Source organism: Canis aureus, chromosome 22, assembly GCF_053574225.1.
Source record: "Canis aureus isolate CA01 chromosome 22, VMU_Caureus_v.1.0, whole genome shotgun sequence".
Lineage (NCBI taxonomy): Eukaryota > Metazoa > Chordata > Mammalia > Carnivora > Canidae > Canis > Canis aureus.
Window position 1 is genome coordinate 32,355,863 of NC_135632.1, and position 16,434 is coordinate 32,372,296.

Here is a 16,434-nt window from a genome sequence, read left to right on the forward strand (position 1 = left end):
CTGCTGACGGGAGGAATATTTAACGAAGAGGACAAAGAATAGTTAAGTTAAATTCCAGAAAAACTGAAACTGAGCTTCAAGTGAGGAACATAACCTTATTTCAAACCACTAGGTAATCCTTAACTACCTAAGAAAAATTGCCAGACATTTTTCAAAGCAATTAAAGCTATGAAAGTCTGAGCTTCATTACAATTCTTTGTGATCTTGATTCACAATCATTTATGGAGTAAATATTGTAAAACTATTAGTAATTAAGGATTGCTTATACTGTTTAAACAATATTTCTCAATGCTTTCCTGGTTCTGTAATTACATTGTAATTAATTTTTATTTTTGACAGTAAAATATGTAGCATGTTTCAAAGGTGGAATTCTCACTGCTGGTCTATTTTAAAATATTGGTGTTTGGGGGATATTCTGTATGCTAATGAATAGTTTGTTGTCCTACATTTCTAGTTATAGAGAGCCCTGTTAATTTTAGGACATTAGAGGATGAAAATCTATCTTATAAAAACCTTATGACAGTATGATGGTGTCTGTTTACAGATACATTTTTACTGAAATGTAAACTAATCTTAAAAATGTCTGAGGAATTGTAAAGCTTTTAATAATACCTTTAAACCACTTGTGATATTTCATTTTATTGAAGGCTATATGTTAATATTCTAATATTAATGATATATTTCTTATTTTGTATATTAAAAATATAATATTTTGACATTCTCCCATTCTATTTATTGAAATGCTGAGCTAGTTTTTTTTTTTCTTTTTCTCCTGAGCTAGTATTTTTGAAAGAAAATGGACATACACCAGGAAGGCAAAGATTTCAGAAGTGGTAGATTATTTTCATCATTGGTTTTGATGTCTGTTATTTTCTTGCCAGTGTTAAACTGACTCCTAAAACTTAGAAAACTTTTTAAAGAATGTATTACATTCTCTGTATAGTCATTTTTGTAAGTTCCGTTATGCCATTTAGTAACACTAAACAATGTTATCTTTATTAACTCAAAAATCAAATCACTTCTTTAGGGAAAATTAGTCAAGAGATACCAATTGAGTTTATCTTAGATGTTTATTTAAGTATTCCTTGTAGTCAGCTTACTTTCAAAGCTCTATTTATTTTATTTTAAACTGTGCTCTAGGGCAAAAGCAAAAGGAAAATTTCTTCCTTTGGGATACCTTAATATTTTTTATCTGCTCTTTAATTTTTTTTATTGAATGTTTTTTAATTGAATGTATGAATTTTTACTTCACAGAACTGAAATTTTAGGTATAACATGCCTCAAAATATCACTTGTAATTGAATTAGATGCCTACCTAATTCGTGCTCTTTTCATTTTAAGCCCTCACAAAATATTAGGATTTTTTTCCTTTGAAACTTTTATACCAAAACTCAAAGTTCTCGGCTTATCTCTATGCCAGAGTATGAATTGGAAAATGATTGAAAGAACAAATGAAAGAAAAAGATACAAACCTTTATTTTTTATTTTTTTTAAAGATTTATTTTTATTTATTTATTTATGATAGAGAGAGAGAGAGAGAGAGAGAGGCAGAGACACGGGAGGAAGGAGAAGCAGGCTCCATTTGAGGAGCCCGACGCAGGACTCGATCCCGGGACTCCAGGATTGCGCCCTGGGCCAAAGGCAGGTGCCAAACCTCTGAGCCACCCAGGGATCCCGATACAAACCTTTAAGAGTCTTTTCTGTCTATGAATATGTCACTGTTCCTCACATTCAACTAATTAACTTATCACATATCTATTAAAACTCAGTTACTCCTAGACAGTTAGAAGAGTAGATCAGAATAGAACAGAATATAAAAGCCTTAAAAATACACAGAAGAACATATGGAAATTTGATATAATAAAGTGGGAAATCTTTAGTGAGCTATATTTTAAGGACCTAAAACTGCAAGAAAACCTTGAACTTTGTCAGTAATTTTATTGTTAATGATAATACTAGTATTGTGACTTTAAATTTTTTAAGCATTTATGTATAAAAGTAGATAAGCATGTTATTAGAATCCAGGACACTCAGTGTACTAGAATATTAGAAATACAAAATTAAAGAAATTAAGGGAAAAACTCTAATGTCAAATTTGAATTGGCACTATCAGTATAAGCTCATATTTTAAAAACGTATTTCCTTTAAAAAAAATTTATTTGAGAGAGCACGCATAAGCAGGAGGAGAGGCAGAGGGAGAGAAAGAAGTACACTCCCTCCTGATTGGGGAATTTGACATGGGGCTTTATCCCAGGATCTGGAGATCATGACCTGAGCCAAAGGCAGATGCTTAACCATCTGAGCCACCCAGGCACCCCTAAAAATGTATTTTCTGTTCTACCTATAGAAAAGGACCAGAATCAGGTCCATCCCAGTAGTGAAGTATACCTAGTGCTCAGCCCTTGCCCTCTAATTACCATACAACACCAAAGGGAAAAAAAAGAAACAGAACAACAACAATGAAACTCCACAAGATTCCTTGGAGAAACAGCTGATTCCGGATGTGGAAAGGGGAAATAGAAGATGAATCTGGGATAATCTTGTGCTGAAAAGTAAGGAAGCCCTCAAAGACCAACCTGTTAGTGTGCTAAAAGGTCCCAGGAGTCCGTTGTCTAAATATGGCATAATTTGGAAGTGAAAGGTATAATGACAATAGAATTAAAAGAAATAGTAAGTGTAATTCATGTAACATTGGGCAAACAAAAATCCATGAGTCCTTTGTAATACTAAGATAGAGCTGTTCCCAAATTTATATGCGGCATTGGAGGTTACAATTTATACCAATTCCTTATTTGAAAATTAGTGTAAGAAGGGGAAAAATTACATTTTAATCCTGTCTTTTCAGGTTGATGAGAGAAAACTCTATGTAAGAATGAATATCAGCTAATAAATTTGAATAGTATGATAGAGTGGGGGAAAAATTACTCCTTTTCAAGTACCATACCTTATGAGTGTTATAGATCAGGTATTTTTATATCTCTCAGGTGATCTCTATTCCTTTAGATCTCATTCTTGTGGGTGTTTTCTTGTGCTCTCATAAGGGACAGAGCAGCTCTTGGAAGTATCAACTTTAAGCAGAGGTCTCAATTTCAGCCTCTCCACCTTTTGCAGTCTGGAGGACGGACGCAACTTAACAGATGAGTACAAAGACCTTCACAAGCCTCTTTGAACCATCAGCAGCCCCATAGGTTTGCCATACCTGGTGATTTTCTGTTGAGATCCTTTTTTGTCTTTTATTAAGCATTTCTGTTCTTCTGTTTATTCTGCTACAGTCACAGAAATCTTTCTGCCAAGACAGTACTTAGCCATACTTTACACCACAATGCATGTGGGGATCAGGGAAGTGAAGTAAATAAGTGTGAACAATAGGGAAGTCTGGGTTTGGGGTAGATAAGAGTACAAACTCCATGAAAGCCCCGCTATGCAGCTCAACCAGTTTCTGCTAAAGAGAAACCCTGGTGTTACTTTTCCAGTTACTGTTCTTTAAAAAGAAGTTAGATATGTACATCTTTGTGAGATTTCTTCTGATTTTTAACTTACTGCAACTCATACAATTTTAAAAAAAGACACCTTAATACTGATTAGAATAAGACAGTGTGGGCCAGATCTGTGAAATTTTTACCATCTTTACAAACCAACACTTGTATTCATATTTCCAGTTCCTGGCACAGGATCTGAAATACAGTAAGGCCAGATAAATTTTAAAACAATTCATTGTATTTTGTATCTTTCACTTTTTTACAAACTTAAAAAATATAAAATCTGTTATTAGCTGCCTTTCTAGCTTTGTAACATATGTAAATATGTAATTTTTGTTCTTCTATGAAAATTATTTTCTAAGTGTTAAAGGGACAAGGTTCAAGGCATAAAAGTTACCTTAGAAACCTTAAAAGCTACAAATTAACCTTACACTATTGAGTACCACTGTTTGGATTTGATCCTTCAATTAACTAAGAATCTACATATTTTTTTTATCTTGAATATCATATGACAAGTTAGTGAAAATCTTGGTATACCATATGCTTAGAACTCCTTCATCTGTCAGTCTGGTAACCCTATTAAAAGAAGAAAATTAGGATCTTTTAGTATGACTTCTTTAAAAATATACTTGGGTTCTAGAAATCATTGTTCCTTTTTTGTAAGGGTAGGCAAAACCCATTCTTTTGAAACCTGAAGCATTTTCCTTAATTGGCTATCTGTTGGCACTCTGGTTTTTGCTTCGCAGTTCTTTAAATAATACATTGGTTCTTGTGTAAATTTTTCAGTCTTATGTGGATCATTTACATTAGAATATTTCCTCAACTACCATGCCAAAGTCAACTTTTTTTAGTTGAGAACTAAAAATTTGATTGCATAAAGAAATAGTTCTCAAACCAAAGGTAGTTCAATGAGGGTGGCTTGCTTAGGAATTGAAAGGCTCTGAGGACTTAGTAAGTTCTTGTGGGTATCATGGGATCACCATGAGATGAAGTAAGTTAAATAATAGAACATGAAATGAAAGGTTCAGCTACTTCCAGTTTTGATAGAAATGGCATTGCGTATATGGAAATGTTTCACAATTTAAATAATAGGCACTTAGGCATGTTATGCCCTCTGTTAAGTAGATTTGGATTGGGCTCGACAGAGCTCTAGAATCTTGAAGACAAAGGTGAGAAACTTGCCAAAGCATCATGGAATATGGATTAGGTACCAGGTATTATCCTGTCTTGAAGTACTATACCTACTTTAACAGTTTACTGAAGCCTAGGTTTTGGGCTGTAGGTAAATGAATGCTATGATTAGAGCAATCTAATATTCTAGTAATCTGTTTATACCAGATGATATAGTCAGGTAAGATTAATATAAGTTGTCACTGTTTATTTAAGAGTAAGTAGAAAGGGGGCACCTAGCTGGCTCAGTCAGTTGAGCATGTGACTCTTGCTCTTGGGGTTCCCATGTTGGATATAGAGATTACTTAAAAATCTTTAAAAAAAGAAAAAGTAAACAGAACTGAAAACAGTCTTAGGAGTAAATAAAAAGGATAAGGGCACCTGAATGGCTTAGTTGGTTAAGTACCTGACTCTTGATTTTGGTTCAGGTTGTGATTTCAAGGTCGTGAGATTGAGTCCCATGTTAGGTTAGGGAGCCTGCTTGGGATTCTCTCTTTCTCCCCCTCTCAAAAAAGGGGGGGGGAGGGAAGAGTATATTAAGTGGACAGATATTTTATGATTTTACTTATTTGAGGCACCTGGAATAGGCAAATTCATAGAAAGTGAAAGCATAATAGAGGTTACCAGGGATAGGGAGAGGAGCTGTTGTGAAGTTACTGTTTAATTGATATAGTTTCTGTCTAGAGTGATGAAAAAGTTGTAGAAATAGGTAGCAGTGATGGATATACAACATTGTGAATATATTTAATGATACTGAATTATATACTTAAAAATCATTAAAATGGTAGATTTTGTTATGTATGTTTCACCACAGTAAAAGATGTCATCAGTTATGTACAATAGAAAAACTAAGCCATTGGAGGAGACCATTGGCAAGATACCAAAACCCAGTCAACCAAATGAGAGCAAAGCTACTGTGGGTCAGAGCCATATGGCAGGGCTATGCAGTTTTAAATGCCCACCCTGTATAGGATGAGAGCTGAGAAAGCAGGATCACAAGGATGTAGTCCAAGGCACTGGCAGGCTAAGGTCTCCACACTTGGTATTCAGGAGTGCCACCTTATTTGAAGCTAGGTCACAGAATTCTGAATTCTCTCATTAATGAAATATTTGCACTATTACTACACATTTGGGCGTTTAGTTGATGCATTAAGGTAATACTTTTCTTAGGGACACCTGGGTGGCTCAGTTGGTTGAGCATATGCCTTCAGCTCAGTGCGTGATCCCGGACTCCCTGGAGGGAGTCCCTGCGGGGAGCCTACTTCTCCCTCTGCCTCTCTCTCTGTGTCTCTCATGAATAAATAAATAAAATCTTTAAAGAAAAGATAATACTTAAAAATTTTTTATAATACTTTCATCACAATTCTAATCATAGAATTTTTCTTGTGTGAAATTTGCAGAACTATTTAAATTATTTTCTCTAAGTTTTCAGTTTTTGTTTTGGTATTTTCAACTGTTAGCAGTTCCTGATACTCAGTCTAGAGGTTCTCTAAGATAGCTCTTGTGTGAATAGTCTCTAGAGCTCTTTGTGTTCATTTTTGGATAAATAGTTCTTATGAAAATGATTCAATATTATTTATTTGATGCAGAATTTGTTCACATGGTTATATGTTTCTTTAGCTGACATACTAGTTTTCTTTTGTTGTTTTTTGGAATGTGTGATTTAGCAGACTTCCAACAAGATTATTTATTTTAAAACATGTCTTTTAAAAAACACTTTCTGGTTTATTTTTGTGCATATTTTTCTACTTTCAACAGCCTACCCAATGAAAGGGTATGTGAGACTCAGATTTACTGTTACCGTGGTTTTTCAATTGTTATATATTAACAAATCCATCATTATGTCTTTGCTTTTGGCATTCACACTTACACACTTATTTCTAAATCACAGTAGTAGATCTCATTTTAATAAATTGATAAGTAATAATATACAAGTTGATACTTGCACATATAACAGTAATGATATAGTAACTAATACTTATTGAATACTTCTTTATTGTTTACATATTTACAGACTGCTGTTTACTTTACATAGTTTGGAAGCATTTAATCCTCACAGTAATCCTAGGTGGTGTATATATTTTCACCATTTTGCAGATTAAAAATCTAGTGTTCAAAAAAAAAAATCTAGAGTGTTGGCGTGGTTGGTTATTTACCCAGTCATACAGCTAGACAATAGCTACCTTTATCACTTTCCATAGGCAGGGTTCTTAACTTCTTAACTATAAGTTAATTAGGTAATTCCTAGAAATCCACCTGAGTTACCAGTTATATTAACTGTTAGTTAAGCTGTTAATTATTTTAAAATCCTACTTCTGTAATAATACTAACTTTGAAATAAATTTAGAATGTATATGTAAACCATATTTCAGGAATATAGATACTCTATTGGCTATGTATTAACATGTTGAGCACACATTTGTGACACAGATGATGCAGAAATTCAGAAATATGATTACTGTCCCCAGGAAGCTTAAAATCTGGTTAGATGCTTCTCAACCTTTATTATTATTATTTTTAACCTATGCCTCTCTTGGCCAACAACCAAACTGCCATGCCTTCCTTAATTTAAAATCTCAAAATAAATTAAATTCTGATACTTCTTAGTATCTGATTCTGTTTGATTCCTGAGTTTGTATTGGTGAAGTATAACTCATTATCCAAATATTTTTGGTCCTTAGTTTTGAGTTGTGAGAAGTAATTGAGAGTTTTAATAGGAAAGAAAAATAATTCTACCTCAAAAAATTTGTCCATTTCCTTAGTCTGCATAGTATGAGTTCAGGTAGGGATAGTTTGGATTGTGAGGGAATATGTGTATAACATCTTAAAATAATAAAAAATAATAAATAGAATGAAGTGATTTAAGACATTTACTCCTCCATCACTGTTCTATTTTATACCCTTTGAAGATAATGGTAGCTGAATGATATTCAGTAAGAATATCTGTTTTTCTCTAAAAATAATTCTTATAGAAATTTAGTAACTAGATTATGGTAATAATCTTAGTGTTCTGTTTGTGCTGGCTAGGTGAAATGCTTTAGCATATAGATACAAGTGTTGAGTATGAAAAGATTTAAAGGACTTGATCCACATAACAGTACAGTTGCTTAGCATTTATTATGGATTATGCTAAGACCAGTGACAGAGTGGGAAATCCTTTTTTGAAATAAACTTTAATATTATGGCCTAGTGAATAATATATAATATTCTGCTAAGAACAGAATCAATTCATTCAACAAATTCAGTACCTAATATGTGCCAGACTCTGTGTGACTTATATGCAGAGTGTCTGGCCACATGAAAATTAAAATTTAGTGAAGTTTTCTACTATTCAAGAGGCATTATTTATGGTCCAGAGGCAGATGGCTTGGATTTGCTTTCTCTTTGAACTTGGTTGAACTATTTATAACATCCTTGTGCCTCAGTTCCTTCATGTAGTTAATAAAAGAGAAGGAGGAGAAGGAGAAAGTAGAATACTAAGAGCATCTACCTTAAGGGATTTTATGAAGATTTAATAAACAAATTGTATGAAGGACTTAGCACAGTGCCTAGTATAATAAATGTTAGTTATTTTTATTATTTTAATGTGGAGACAGATTGTTAGAAAAAGAATCACACATTGCGAGGATATTGGTCTGGTCTGGATGGGTCAAGGATGAATTTCCTGGAGATGTAATTTGGATCTGAGAAGTGAAGGATGAGTAGTTTTGAGTGAGTGACTAGGGAGAGGAGTGGAGTAAGGTTAAGGAGTATGTGGAGTAAACAGTAAGGCTGTGGACAGCAAATATGAATGAAGTTCAGGAAGGAGCACGGGTGCCTTGAGGATAACTAAAAGTCAGAAAAACTATTTGAACATGAGCCACAAGAGATTATAAGAGCCAAATTTTGTAGGGCCTTGGAAAACTTTGGAAGGGTGGTTTTAAGCAAAGAAGTGACATAATCATATTTTCATCTTACAAATATTACTCTGCATGTATTCTGCAAAAATGTTTTAGAATGAGGCAGGGTAGATATGGGAAGCATAATCAGAAGGCTGTTGAAGTAAAAGATGATGGTAGCTTGGTGTAAGATGGGAGATTTATAGAAGTGGATAGACTGAAATATATTTAGAAGGTAAAATAAAAAAGACTTCATGTTTTATTGGATGTAAAGGGTGATAGAGAGGAAATGTCGATGATAACTCCCAAGGTATTAGACAGAAAACAAATACATTAGAGGTAAGTCAGGAGAGTAGAGGGAATGTTTCTAAAGATAGGGTAGAGTTTCCTCATAATAATAAGGAAGTTCTAGAGCTGTGATTCCCAAGGTTTGGTCCTTGGGCCAACAGCATCAGCATTACCTGGACACTTGTTAGAAATGTAAATTATCAATTACTACTTCTAGACCTACTGAGTCAGGAACCTTGAGTGTGATGCCCTCCAATCTGTGTTTTAACAGACCCTCAATTGACTTTGATGAGTACTAAAGTTTGATAACCACTATCCTTAAAGGCACAATGGAAAGGTTTAGGAGGATGGACAAATGAATGGTATAGTCAGAGCCAAGAACTTGGTTCGTTGTATGAGTTTTCATTAGTTTTGAGCAGGGTCAGTAGTCTATAGCCAGTATGATAGATATGGTGCACTGCCTGTTTTTGTATAGCCCACAAGGTAAGAATGATTTTTTACAGTTTTTTTAAGGGTGGTAAAAAGCAAAAGAATACTGACAAATGAAAATGACATTAAATTCAAATTTCGTTGTCCATAAATAAAATTTTATTGTGAACACACATTCATTTCTATATTGTCAGTGGCTGCTTTTACACAATATAAGAGTTAAGTATTTGTGACAGAAACCAGACAAAACCAAAAATTCTTACTATCTGGCCTTTTACAGAAAAATGTGCTGACCCTACATTCTTGGAACATTAAAATGTATTGTATTTGGTGACTGGTGAAAACAGAGAACAGTAGGGGAACTTTGAAACTCTGGTTAGAAGGTGGCCTCTGAGTCTAATGGACAGAAGTCTCAGCTTGCTTGATTTGGAAAGATGAGTGCAAATAACATTATCTTTGTTTTGTGCTATATAAGACCCTGCAATCCAGAACCCACAGTTTTGCCTGAGGTAGTAACTTTCCTGGTGCTCTTTGTAATTATTTTTGAGAAAGAGTTTTATAAATATGATTCCATATTGTTTATTTTATACAGTGATGCCGTCTTGGTATTGAATATACTATACATAAAAATGTATAGTTTCATTAAATGTGTAAATGGTCTTCTGAAGTCCTCAAGCATGTTCATTAGGAGTATGCCTTTATGCCTTGTTTAGGTAAGTCTAATTTTGGAAATTTTTGTTTTTATTGATGGTGGATAAGCTCATTGTAAACTGGCCTTTTTGCTAAGAACAACCAGAAAAACTGGGCAAAACAAAATCTATTTATAGGCTTTGGAGAACTGGTAAGTCAGTAAGCACTCGAGGGGCCCAGAACCCAGAGAATGGAAGTACAGAGAGGAGCTCAACATTTGGTACTATTCTTTACCCTTGGTCATTTGCCTGATTGTCAGCAAAGCTAAGAATCTGAGCAGAGCTTCTGGTACTCTTCTGGAGCCAGATGTTAAAAATTGGAATACAGAGATTGTCAAGAAGGAGCAGCCCAGGCAAATACCCAAGGCTTTCATTTGAGACCCAGTTTAGAGTAGCACTTGGAAGGTCTGTAGTCTAGCTTCCAATCAACCCAGTCCTTTATTGGATTAAGGTGATCTGCCATAGAATTGCTTTGATTTTTCTGTCATTACACTGGTTTCTTCAGATATAGCAGTTGAGTTCAACGGTAAGGCCCTTGATTATCTGGGAGTAAAAATCAAGCTCGTGGAAGAAAAACCTCCCACTTCTCAAGTAACAGGAGAGGAGAGAAGACCATTTATGAAAGTAAACCTGCTTCTTCTGGTGACATGAGGGGGAGTGAAGGGTGGAAAATCTCTGAGAAACCTAAGACTGGTCAGGAGGAGAGACTACTGGTTTTTTAGATTGATTTGTTTGAGCACTGCCTTGATCCATCACAACTTTCCTCTTAAGAACAAACCAAACAACAGAAAATGGGGTTGGGGGGCAGGCAGCAGCTAAATCTAAATTCTAGTGATAAATGAATGCCAGATAAAATAAACTGTTTTTACATAGTTACAGAGTCGTCCATAAAGCATTTTGTTACTCTTCATGGGAAAATACACAGGAAATGGAAGATCAAGTTGTCATCAAGGAGCTTAAACATAGGAAATGGCTAAATAATACAAGGTAGCGCAGACTCTATAGCAAGGTGGTGACTACAAATAACTATTAATAAACTATTATTGGTAAACCTTTCTTTTTAATTTTGAAAAAATACATAAAACATTCAGAAAAGTGAGGACAGGGCAGTCCTGGTGGCTCAGCGGTTTAGCACCACCTTCAGCCTAAGGTGTGATACTGGAGACCTGGGATCGAGTCCCACGTCAGATCCTTGCGTGGAACCTGCTTCTCCCTCTGCCTGTGTCTCTGCCTCTCTCTGTCTCTCTCTCTCTCTGTCTCTCATGAATAAATAAATAAAATCTTTTTAAAAAAAAGTGAGGACAGAGTAAATGTATAGCATAATGAATTATTATAAACTGCATACCCATTAACTACTTCCCAGATGGAGAAATAGAACACCGCCAACCACCCCAGCGATCCTCTGCATTCCTTTTCCCCAGGCAAAATCTCTTCTGTCTCCCCAAGGGCAACCACTGTCCTGACTTACCTGGTTTTTCATCATGCATATGATTCAACATACACCATATTTGGATGTCTGGCTTTTTGGTTCAACATTATTTTTAAGATTCATCCATGTTGCATGGAGTTGTGGTTTGTTTTCTTTACGGTGTATTCCATTTATAAATGTAACACTTTTTGTTATCCATTCTACTGTTGATGAATATTTGAATATAATGGTTCCTCAAGATTGCAGGAGATGCTTTTTTCTTTTTTACTCTCAGATGTTGTTACTTTGACTCATTTGAGGATGTATTTATCAGATGTATGTATTCTCTTGTGTGGATTGGAAAGTATTCAGCTCATTTCTTCATAATTCTGTCTAGGATGATGAATACTATACACTTTTCTCCTACATCTTCATTTCTTTTTGACAACAGGATTTGAAGTATTATACAGTCACTTTATTAGATTATATTATTTAAATGAGCTCTGAAGAAACTCAGAAGGTAGGATTCTTCAGCATCATCTCATTTTTCCAAAGTTACCGTGTTTTGGAATTCTGATCTCCTTGTCTTGGTCTTTCTGCTCTGCCCAGCTTTGGAAATGGTTGGCGTATAACCAGGAACCTGAGAATTCAGGTCTTAACGGTTCCATGGGTCTTATGCGATAAGGTATCAAATTGTGTACTTTAAATATGTGCATTTTGTTGAATGTCACTTATGCTGAAGTAAGGCTTTAAAAAATAAAAAGCATTCAGGTCTTAGGGGAAACATAATAATGACAATTTGACATTAGAAAAGTTTGAAGACAAGCTTTACTTTTTCCATTCATACTAGTATAGGGATGTATAGGAATGTATGTTAAAGGCTGTGTCCTGAAGTGAACATTTTTGGCTCACCTCTATATGGATGTCAAAATGATGTTCCATTAGTTTTATTTTTTATTTCTTTACTAGTAGGATAAGTCTCCTGAAAACTATTAGAAATGCTGTTTTTCTGCCGGGAGATTTCAAGAAATTTTGAAGGCGAAGTGTTTTATAGCCATGCCTTAATTGGTGATGCATCTTATTTCTTTAAAGTAGTCTGAATTTGATTCTTGAAATCAAGCCCTAGAAACACAAATTTCATATCAAATAATTTGTTAAATACTAGTATAATTATGAGAAAACCAGCAGAATATAACCTTTTCTTCTTAGATATAAATTAAAACTGTGTATAATGAACTTGGAAATAAAATGAAAATTTTAGCGTGTAAAAACCAGTTCAGTGTTTTACAAAATTATGTGTACAAATCAGTTTTTTTCTGCCAAGGAATACCTTTATAATTCACTGTTCACTCTTTACGTTATGAAATATATTTATTTACATTTACATATTGCTAGTGTGAAAGTGAAAGGAAAAAAACAATTTCTGGGCCCTTCCTCACTTTACTGAAGTAATTGCATCCTTGTTTGTCACTTGAGAATTACACCACTCCTCTGCTGCACAGCAAGCCACTTATAATTACTCTCTTCTCTTGAACATTCCAGTACTTCAGAGCATGAAAAAGGCAACACAGCTTTGTCTGAACTATTACTATTCCATTGATAAGACACTGAAAGAAATAAAACTGTCATATATAAGTTCAATTAAAATGCTGCTGATAAAGTCTTATGCAGTCCCACTAATGTAGTTTTGCAGAGATTCTGAGCTTATATTTTGCAAAATAAAGAGATTTGTCAGAATACCCAAATTAGGGAATCATGTTCCTATTAGGAAAAAAAATGAACATTCCTACAGATCAGAATTCTTGACTACTCTCTTTGTTTGATAAACCACATTCAGTCAACAGAAAACAAGACAAAAAGGCACAAAGTGGCCATTTAATTTATAGATGAGGAAAAATAATAGTGGATGAATTCATATATCCTGTGGATAGAAGCATATGGTTAACTCTCAAAATTCATCCTATGATCTGCAAGTGGACAGAAAAGGAATAAATAAACCTGCATATATAGATAGAGACATATATATATACACACACATACATATAGATATATATGTATACATAAAACCCTGTTTACATGATTTTATGCTGTTAGGTAATATAATTTAGCTACAGAAATTTGTTTACTGTCCACTTAAATGGAAAACCAGTAGTAATTGTAGTAATCTTTAAAGCCTCAAATTCATCTTTTTACAGTCTCAGACTTCTATTCTTCCCTCTTTTCGTCCACTTTCCTTCCTTCCTTCCTTCCTTCCTTCCTTCCTTCCTTCCTTCCTTCCTTCCTTCCTTCCTTCCTTCCTTCCTTCCTTCCTTCCTCTACTAGTACTTAGAACTAGTTCTGTGTAGTAGAGATACAGCTGCGAGTAAGCCTCTGTTCTTTTTCAGTTTATTTTCCAGTGTGGTGACACAGGCAGTAATCAAACAAATCAATAAGATATCAGCTGTGCGTATGTGATCTGCAGATAATTAAAAGAGGGGTTTCTGCTGAAAAAGGACTCCTGTGTTCCCTTAGAGTGGATGGTTAGAGAGGACCTTTCTCAGGAAGTGATAATAAGCTGTGGCTTGGTTGCCTTGGAATCATCCATGTTGGGACTCCTCGGTGGCTTAGCGGTTGAGCGTCTGCCTTTGGCTCAGGGCTTGATCCTGGAGTACTGGGATCGAGTCCCACATCAGGCTCTCTGCATGGAGTCTGCTTCTCCCTCTGCCTGTGTCTCTGACTCTCTCTCTCCATGTCTCTCATGAATAAATAAATAAATTCTAAAAAAAAAAAAAAGGAATCATCCATGTTAACGTTTCTGGGAAGAAGTAGAGGAACTAGTGCAGAAAATCTCAGACAGGAACCAGCTTTGCTTACCAGGTACCAGAAGACCAGATGGCTGAAATAAGGTGAAAACAATGGTAAAAGATGAGCCCAGGGAAGTAAGCTGGGAATTATTGGATCATGAAATGCTTTTTAAAATAGGTAAGAAGTAGAGATGAAAATCATAAAAAATAATAATTGTAGTATTGTTTATTGACTCACTATATACCAAGTATTGTGCTAAGCGTATTACCATATTATCCAATGTAATTCTCACAATTATATGAAGTAAATATTGTCATCTTCATTTTTCAGACTCAGAATTCCATTTGCTTAATTAAGCTCACATATCTATGAAGTGGTGGGAAAAAAATGGCATTTTATTTGAGCTGTGGTCTAATAGATTCCAAAGCCTATGCTTTCAACTACCATATTATAAGGAATCTTTATTGTTCTTAACTTTCCTCTTCTGTCCCCTGTATCCTTCAAGACAATTTCTTCTGGGATCCCTGGGTGGCGCAGGGGTTTAGCGCCTGCCTTTGGCCCAGGGCGCGATCCTGGAGACCCGGGATCGAACCCCACATCGGGCTCCCGGTGCATGGAGCCTTTTTCTCCCTCTGCCTATGTCTCTGCCTCTCTCTCTTTCTCTCTCTCTGTGTGACTATCATAAATAAATAAAAATTAAAAAAAAAAAGACAATTTCTTCTTCATTTATGCTGGTACTAGAACACAGTTTGAGAAACCCAACATATTGGAACTGGCTTCCAATCTTGTTTTTATTTTATTTCTCTCATTTGTCATTCTAGGTCCCTTACTTGATAAGTTAATTACACTATCTTTGTAAAGAATATAAATTGAAAATAAGCCTAGGATATTATTAAACAACTTCTAAATAATGTAAGCAGTGATCTACTTGATAATCACTAATACTTTAGGGTAAGTTTGCCAAAAGAAGTAAAACAACAATTTGCTAAAAAAGTTTTGACTAGAATGGTTTTCAGATTTTCTAGTTTCACTAAAAATGTCAGGCACTCCATAAAAAAGCAAGCGTGTCAGGATTGACAATGTTAAAATATTTTAAGAAATTTTATACAGGAACTGATATTTGGTATTTCAAAAATAAATGAGTATTTTAGCCACAATACCCTGAAGATTTTCAACCATCTTTAGTTTGGCTATTCTTTACAAGCAATATATATGGACCTTTCATTAGATACAGAATAGAAAAAATAATTTTCTCTGACATTTGTCTTTAGACCTAGAGCTATGATGTTATTAGGATTATAATATATGAAATAAATATTCTAGTTATGTGCTTTTAAATGGGAATACATTAGCAGTAGCACAGAAGCTTACTTTGGTTTCAGTAACTTTCCAAGAGGTCTGCCATCTTATCCACTAAAAATCCTTGCTTGAAGGCTCAAGATGAACCCGTGGGCTTATTCTGATACGTGTTTGGACAACAGACCATAGAAGTGATTGAACATCCGCCAGAGTTAAACCACAGCCCAGCCACCCTGGCATACCTCAAGCCTGATGGGTAAAATAGCCTCAGGTGTGATTGGATGTTTCCTTTTGGAAGGCGAATGACAGTGGCAGGCTGATTTGTCTGGGAGGTATTGGACCTTACTATGTAAATGGTTTATACTTACTCAGAATCAAATTAACGAAAAATTGTTTCATAAAATTAGGCAAAGAAAAAGCTTAATGAAACTAAAATGAATTTAACTTCTTGAACAAATGTAATTATTTTTACATAGTTCTCACTTAACTTGCCCTTTACAGTACTTAGTCTCAGCATTCATAGAAATAGCCATAAGCAAGATTTCATGGATGTTGCAGTGACTATGAAAAGCATCTGTGAAAATTGCACATCTCTCAAACATCTTCAGTTTTACTTTTCTGGGATCTAGTAAAATTTGTCTTGTATTATTAATTGCCAAGGCCTTATTTTTAAATCTAACCTTGTGTTTTGTTGAATTGTTTTAAAATTGTCAATGTCAAAAGATACAACACTATATTGAAAAGTTCTTTGTTAGTTGTGAATACACAAATTTAGCTTTCCATGGAAAATCCTTGCAGCCACAGCAGAACTCTGTCATCAGCATGTTAAATACTCAAAGTGATTGTATGTGATGAATGCTATCATAGGATATTAGTGACTTTAAAAATAAAGAGAACAAACAAAAAGCACTTTCTACTTATAGCCAAGAGGAAGAATCACCTGCCAGTAACCAAGTGAACCATTGCTGCCTCTCCCCCTTATTGCTTCTCTGTGTATCTCTTTCTTCCTG

The 16,434-nt window shown here is 34.8% G+C and overlaps 1 protein-coding gene across 10 annotated transcripts in view; it reads left to right on the forward strand.

The window, feature by feature from the left end:
• The window catches only part of UBE2E2 (ubiquitin conjugating enzyme E2 E2), a 469,097-nt gene that overhangs the window by 262,124 nt on the left and 190,539 nt on the right, over window positions 1–16,434 (forward strand). The window contains exon 1 of one of the 10 annotated variants that reach the window (XM_077865388.1): window positions 4,657–4,693. The exons of the other annotated variants lie outside the window; for them this stretch is intronic. Within the exon in view, the coding sequence (XP_077721514.1) occupies window positions 4,671–4,693 (23 nt within the window). The 5' untranslated portion in view covers window positions 4,657–4,670. Of the gene's footprint in view, window positions 1–4,656; window positions 4,694–16,434 lie in introns of those variants that run through there. 10 annotated transcript variants of the gene reach the window in all.